The 7,418-nt window shown below is 41.9% G+C and overlaps 1 protein-coding gene across 1 annotated transcript; it reads left to right on the top strand.

Moving 5' to 3' along the window:
• The first annotated feature begins 424 nt into the window (after window positions 1-424).
• On the top strand, window positions 425-7,103 carry LOC140200291 (G-protein coupled receptor 83-like). Its single transcript, XM_072263396.1, has 4 exons — window positions 425-999; window positions 3,105-3,230; window positions 4,901-5,034; window positions 6,196-7,103. Exons 1-4 carry the CDS (start codon window positions 619-621, stop codon window positions 6,818-6,820), a joined length of 1,266 nt encoding a protein of 421 aa, XP_072119497.1. The 5' UTR covers window positions 425-618; the 3' UTR covers window positions 6,821-7,103.
• Window positions 7,104-7,418: the final 315 nt, after the last annotated feature.

Raw genomic sequence — 7,418 nt, 5'->3', positions numbered from 1 at the left:
GAGTGTAGATTGACCCAGAGAAAAGGGCTAGAAAAGGATGTGCTACTCTGTCTAAAAAGTTACTGGTAATGCAAGAATAATTCTGCTTGTTCAATTTATAATTTGAGCAGAACAAATTTAAAATTTAAGGGAGGGCGGAATATAAAGCAAATCATCGCAAAGGGAAGACTTAAAGAATTAAAGAGTCAATTCTCTGATTGAGCCATTGAAGGGAAAATAAAGCACAAGATAATGCTATGCAATCTGCAATAAACAAAAAGCGATGGTTGACGAGGAAAATACGTCACCATGTTATAGGAGCCGAGGCATCAATTGGTTACAGTACGTGTCACCCTGTGCGTGGGTTTCCGCTGGGTTCATATATAAAAGAGCTCGCACAGTAGTCTCTCGGCGGCTGGAAGGTATTGGCTCAGTGTGACCAAAAACACACTCCAGTACCTGTCAAATTGAATTGCACTTTCTAAAAGAGCTGCCAACGGGTTGACTTTCAAATCGGTTTCTTATTTAAGACCGAACAGGGCAGATGACAGCGCCGCTGCAACTTTTCAGACAGCAACTTTGCCACGATTTGACGTGCTATAACTCCAGAGACTTTTGGTACATTTCTTTTGCATAACAATGACCCGTTATATGTGGCTCTCTCTTCCTTACGCAAACAAAGCTTTTCAAAGATCAGACAATTTACTTAACACCAGTTTCTCCGGATTGCCTTTAATGGCTAACAGGTCGACTTTCTTTCCTTGGGGCAACTTTACTCTGGACGATTGGGAGAGCTTTGTGGGGTCGGCAAAATATGAGGCCGAATCCCAAAATACAACCGTCAAGGCTTTGCTAATCGTAGCATATTCGGTTATTATAGTGATTTCCCTCTTTGGAAATGTTCTTGTGTGCCAGGTCGTGATAAAGAACAAACGGATGCATTCTGCCACCAGCCTGTTCATTGTTAATCTCGCTGTATCGGATATCATGATAACTCTTCTTAATACTCCTTTTACACTGGTAAGACTAAAATTATTTATTGGGGGGCGGTTGCAATGTTTGAACTTTATCTCTTTCATCGCTTGATTCCACTGAAAATTATATAAAGTCAGAAATGCAAAACACATCCACGCGTGATCTGTGTAACGATCTCTATTAAAAAAAAAAGTGCATTTTGGAGTTTGTAGGTTTTCTATGCAGTATTATACCCAACTGCTCATGCTTTTGTAGACTCCGAATAAAAGCTTTCAGCGTGCTGCTTCAGTGGGCATATGCAAGTATGAGTCATCCAATGGCAGGCTTAGTTTCTATGTTTCAGCATGCTTTCCCTTCAAGTTACGAAAAACTGTCATGCAAGTGTGCGGCATATGTAAAACAAAAAAATACTTAAGAAACATGCTAGTACAAATCGATACTGAGATAAATATAATTATATTTCTGGCATGGAGTAAAAACAATAGTGGAGGACTACTTTTATACTTTCCATAGACATTCACGTCTTTGGCTTTGCCCAACACCGGCCCCCAGGTTGTAACGTGTCATTGTAATTTCCTCTATATTTCGCTCAAGGAAAATGGGCTCCAATCCATGTGAAAATGCTGTTGATAACAGTAAAGTTCTGACCATGTGCTAAAATGTGCACCTCTATCTCCAGCTGTGCATCCAGATCCAACAATGTACGGATACGTCAAACATCAAAAGATAGCTATTTTGCATTTATGTAACCACTTGGATTGACAAAATAAAGCTTTGTTTTCTCGGTATTTTGCAGCTCCTAGAAAATAGATTAAGCAATTTCAGTCAACCAGCCTTTCCCGTTTGTGTTAGAGCTGACCACGTCTCACGTGAGGTCATGCACCCGTAACGTTAATTCGCTTTTTCTCTCTCTGCAGATGCTGCCCGTTTTCCGTGTATATCTAGTGTTTTTTTTTGCTTCAGCTTATTAACACCTGCCGTGTTCTGCTTCTCACAGATTCGACACGTTCTAAGTGTTTTGAACTATTCATGTATTTGAGGATATGGCGCTCTGTCCGCCAGAGAAAGCAGGATCTCCCAGTGGCCGCACATTTTAATTCCACGTCCCCTTCCCATTCTGATATGTCTATCCACGGCCTCCTCTACTGTCAAGATGAAGCCACACTCAGTCTGGAGGAACAACACCTTATATTCCGTCTGGGTAGCCTCCAACCTGATGGCATGAACATTGACTTCTCTAACTTCCGTTAATGGCCCTCCTCCCGTTCTTACCCCATCATTCCTTCATTCATTCATTCTTTTTTCTTTTCTCTCTCTCTCTCTCTCTCTCTGTCCCTCTCACAATAACTCCTTGCCTGCTCTCCATCTTCCTCTGGTGCTCCCCTCCCCCTTTCTTTCTCCCTTGGCCTCCCGTCCCATGATCCTCTCCCTTCTCCACCCTTGTATCCCTTTTGCCAATCAACTTTCCAGCTCTTAGCGCCATCCCTCCCCCTCCTGTCTTCTCCTATCATTTCGGATCTCCCCCTCCCCCTCCAACTTTCAAATCCCTTACTCTCTCTTCTTTCAGTTAGTCCTGACGAAGGGTCTCGGCCTGAAACGTCGACTGTACCTCTTCCTACAGATGCTGCCTGGCCTGCTGCGTTCACCAGCATTTCGTGTGTGTTCTTGAATTTCCAGCATCTGGAGATTTCCTCGTATTGGCGCGTAAAGAGTTGTGTCACTTGGACAACTTTGCTGTGGGTCCTATGTCAGACGTCCTCCCTCACCTAGCAACCCCCACCTTCTCACCCCCCCCCCGGCCACATACACAAACGGCTCAAAACGGGCTTATTTCCTCGCTTTTCCATTTCTGACGGAAGGTCCTTGACCGGAAGCGTAAACTCTGCCCCTCTTTCCACAGATGTAGCCTTGCCTGTTAAATTTTACCAGCACTATATGCCTTTGTACTAAACTGAATTTTTTAGCCACTGAGATGCAATACATCTGGTTGGCAGCCTGCGCACAGCGTGCCCCTTCGTCGTACGTTTGTCTCTCATGTGGTCAACACACAGTAGCCGCGAATGGGTAATAAACTGTATTGTTTAGTGTACATTTATTTTACGGTGTTTGAAGTACTGCACATGTGATCCTCTTCTATTTTTCATTGATAGGTTCGGTTTGTTAATAGCACTTGGGTTTTTGGGACGGTCATGTGCCACATCAGCCGCTTTGCTCAGTACTGCTCTCTACACGTGTCCACTCTCACCCTGACAGCCATCGCTTTGGACAGGCATCAGGTAACTGGCCACTCATCCAAAACGGTCCAGCCCAGCCGTGCTTCCCAGGACGTTTAAATGCGCCCGTTGTCATTTCTGAAGCTCTTTAGAGCGCACAGCCACCAAAAGAAATGTGAACCTGATACTGCTTTTTCTCAGCAAATTAGTGTCACTTCATTCAGCAAACATGAAAACTGACCAAGGCTGATATTAGCTACTGCCTTTAGAGAGAGATGTTGGTTTTATACTAACAGTGGAGTTTTGTATGTATACATATACAAATGCATGTACGTGTATTCCTATATGTATATAGTGCATATATGTACAAAATATGTATATCTATTCATTTCCCATAGCTCTCTATTCTTACTCAATTCCCACGAATCTGATAAAAACACATTTTGTAGCCTTACAGGTCAGCACGCTCCCCATCTGATCTGATCTCCAGGCTCAGTCAGGACCACACAAAGCCACCCCGTACCCAACGGCAGACCAGTTCTCTTAAGATTAGGTCACTTCTTGAGCGCAATTATATTTGGATCTGAGATTGGGAGCTAGAGCAGGTTTTTATTATTCGATCCAACGGCAAATCTCCTAAAACACTGCAGTGATTTCGAAAGATCCCCGCAGTTCACTGGTCCTCACTCAGTCCAATCCATATTTCAATCTCTTCAAAGTTATCAAACGCACATTGAACCTTAAGACAATTTTTATCCAGTGGCGAAACGGAACAAAACGGAAATCTTTAAAAACGTTTCATTTGTTCAGAACTTGGAGCTTGGGCAACATAGTCAACACCGTCCACGATCTGAACGCCCTCCCTAGAACGTCTCACCTACCAAGCCTTGCATATCTTGTCCTGAAAACAGATGCAAGTTACAACATAGTGGGATATTTCTGTGTTCTTTTGAATCGATGTTAGTTAATATCAATATTTTTGTTAACAATTCAGCAGTTATTGATGGCGAAATCGGATCCAAAAGCGCACAACGACTCGGTAGTTGGTGATTTTAAATTCCCTGCTCGTTTCCCTGTCTATTTTTGTTCATTCCCACGTTTTATTTTCTAATATCCCAGCATATAAGTCGTTCTGGACGTCAGCCAATTAAATTCAGCTACGCAGCAGCACCATCGCAGTCTGACAGGGGCTCTGCGGCAGTTGTTTGGATTGATGTTGGCTGACATATTCTTTCCGTTTCAAGTCTGCAAATAAAGCCGCGCCGCAGCCAAAGACTCGAGACCTTGCCCTGAAACTGGGATGCAGCTGAGCTGAAGGCGGGGGGAGCCCAGCGCACGCATGCTTACCGCCGCCCACTTACAAAATTATATCAACTCACTGCACAGCGTGAGCGAGCGGTTTTAAATCCACCGAGATTTCTGTGGAATCTCCTTCCCGAAATTGCATTGAGATCTGCAGTTAATTTCAAAACGAGAAGGAAGTCGTGGCCCCTGACGTACTGTGTGGGCAACGATGGCTATATCACCAGTTACAAAATCCCACATCTCTGTTATGTTACTATAGCTTTCGTTTAAATAGTGCAGTCAGCTTCTGGACAGAGCAAATTCAAACACAACGTTTAATGTTTGTAAATTATCAACTGCTAACGCAATTAAATTATATGAGTAATGCAAAACTGTTTCGTTTTGGGACATTACCCGTGTTAGAAGTTAATGGTTTTTATTTTCTGTAGGTTATTATGCATCCGTTAAAAGCACGCATGTCGACTGCTAAAGGTGTACTGTATATCAGCGTCATCTGGATTATGGCGAGTTGTTTCTCTCTTCCTCATGCCATCTATCAGAAGCTCTTCAAATTTGAATACAGGTATATTTGCAGAAATGATTATCAAGATCCGGCTCCTTGCGTACCTTTTGTATCTTAGTACCAAAAGATCTTTTAAGTATAAAATTAGATTCAAATCACTGGTCTCTCTTACGTCACTGATGATTATATGAAGCTGAGATATTGCATATCTTAAACCGAGCCTATTTGGGAAGAGGTTGACGAGTTTTGATCCCCCAAAGCTTTCCACTGCTGGGAGTGTTCCTCACCTGGTCTGCGTTTGTGGGAGAAAAACTAACAAAGGTTAAGTAGGCACAATCTATTATTGTTTCCTGATGCCAGCAGAAACTCACGGTTGCATAAACAGTTACTTTCCTTTAGGAATCTTTAAAAACATACAACCCATGCTGACATTTCAGTACGGCAATGATTGGACTTGCCCTCTTTTTCAGATTAAACATAGAATGAGTCCTCATCATATCTTTCCCGGTGATAGTAAAATACCTCGCTATGCTATTCAGCAATGAGAACAGAGTTCTCTCAGGGTATTCGCCAGTATTTGTTTCTCAACCAATGTCTCAGAAAATGGATTACCTAATCATGCCAATCTGTGTTTCTGATGGGATCTTGCTGTGTGAAAATCGGCTGTTGCATTTCTCAGCATTAGAAACGACCAATACTGATGAAGAGTGTGACAGCTCTGATATCTTCTTCATTGCCCAGTAGCACCTGGAATGTCTGAGCTTCTGGAAGATGTGTAGACATATTCTTCCATTTTCTTTACATTTAGTTCAATGCCAAGTCTTCATAAACTGTGTAATCTACAGCACCTTGATAACAACTGAAGCCAACACCAAACATTAGTCAGTTGTTCAAACAGATTTCCCAATTGGCTTACTTTTCCTTATTTTCTGTGGAGTATGATGTAGTTATGTCAGATTAATTTGTTCATTCAATCCAGTCACATTTTCCTTGATAAAAAAATCTATCATCATAAGACATGGTGAGTAGGATTTGTTTGAGAATTACAGTTAGTATTAATAATCAAACTATTTATTGCTGGCTGTCATTGAAAATAGAAGGAAAAAGTCAAGTAAAATTTACATAACGTTATTAAATGTATGACAGCTCGCTTAAAAATGATTTATTTTGTTATAAACTTTTTACTGTAATCCATTGATAATCATCTGTTTTGATTTCCAGTAAAGAAAAGATTCGGAGTTTATGTGTCCCAAACTTTCCAGAGCCGGCAGATCTGTTTTGGAAGTACCTGGACTTGGCCACATTTATGATGTTGTATGTGCTGCCCCTTTTAATCATCACTGTCACGTACACTACTGTGGCCAAAAAGTTATGGTTTCGCAATGCAATTGGGGATATAACGACAGAGCAGTACTTTGCACATCGACGGAAAAAGAAAAAGACAATTAAAATGCTGATGCTGGTTGTGGTAGTATTTGCTGTCTGCTGGTTTCCACTTAATTGTTATGTCGTCCTCATATCTAGTCAAATAATTCATACAAACAATGCTCTCTATTTTGCATTCCACTGGTTTGCCCTGAGTAGCACTTGCTATAACCCATTTATCTATTGCTGGTTGAATGAAAGTTTTCGTTTAGAACTCACATCACTCTTAAATATATTCAGAAGAGAACATGGAGTGCAGGAACATATTCTCCCTTCTATGGTCCCCTCTTACAGATTAGCCTGGCCAGAAGAGAGTAACTACAAGAGAAGACAAGATCCTCAGAGTCTTCACTCAAACAGTAACATCCAGTCAGGAAAGACAGACATTTCATCGGTTGAGCCAGTAGTAGCTATGAGCTAGAAATGGGATATCTGTCAATTTCTGTCATCATCTTATGAGAAAGTAGTATCATGTATGGTTCTAAGGAGCTGATCTATCACAGTGACTTTGTGCAGATTTTTTGTGCTTTATTAACAAGCTGGCAATATTGAAAATAATACTTCATTTATCTATTGTCTTAATCATGATAACATACATTTCTCCAAAACATTCACCAAAGTGCTCGTGGATTAATTACTCTCATTGTCCAGGGAGGAGGAGACAGATTAAGACAGTGGCCTACATGGAGGAGGACGTATGTTAAGTGAGGATAGGACCAGAGGATATTATTGGTGGTGCCAGTGCAGTGCAGTGGTTTGTGCTGCTGCCTCTCAGCTCCAGGGATCTCAGTTCAATACTGACTTCAAGTGCGATCTCCCTGGAATTACCATATTCACACTATGACTCCCAGCCCCCAGGCGCTACAGTTCTTTCCCTCAGCTCTCCACATTCCCCAATGAGTTCCTGTTTTCTCTGTTTTCTCCAATTACCCCTGGGTGCTTCAGTTTCTCTCTAGTGCTCCTATTTTCTCCCAAATCCCAAAGAAGAGCTGGTAGTTTGCCAGTCCACTGTCAATCAA

This window comes from Mobula birostris, chromosome 7 (assembly GCF_030028105.1).
Source record: "Mobula birostris isolate sMobBir1 chromosome 7, sMobBir1.hap1, whole genome shotgun sequence".
NCBI lineage: Eukaryota > Metazoa > Chordata > Chondrichthyes > Myliobatiformes > Myliobatidae > Mobula > Mobula birostris.
This window is presented reverse-complemented; position numbering and strand designations above follow the sequence as displayed.

Bases quoted from the DNA above. Each gene is read 5' to 3' on its own strand.
- LOC140200291 (XM_072263396.1), top strand. From the start codon at position 619: ATGACCCGTTATATGTGGCTCTCTCTTCCTTACGCAAACAAAGCTTTT. The intron at 1,000-3,104 runs GTAAGACTAAAA...TTTCATTGATAG, and splicing joins TTAATACTCCTTTTACACTG to GTTCGGTTTGTTAATAGCAC. The intron at 3,231-4,900 runs GTAACTGGCCAC...TATTTTCTGTAG, and splicing joins TCGCTTTGGACAGGCATCAG to GTTATTATGCATCCGTTAAA.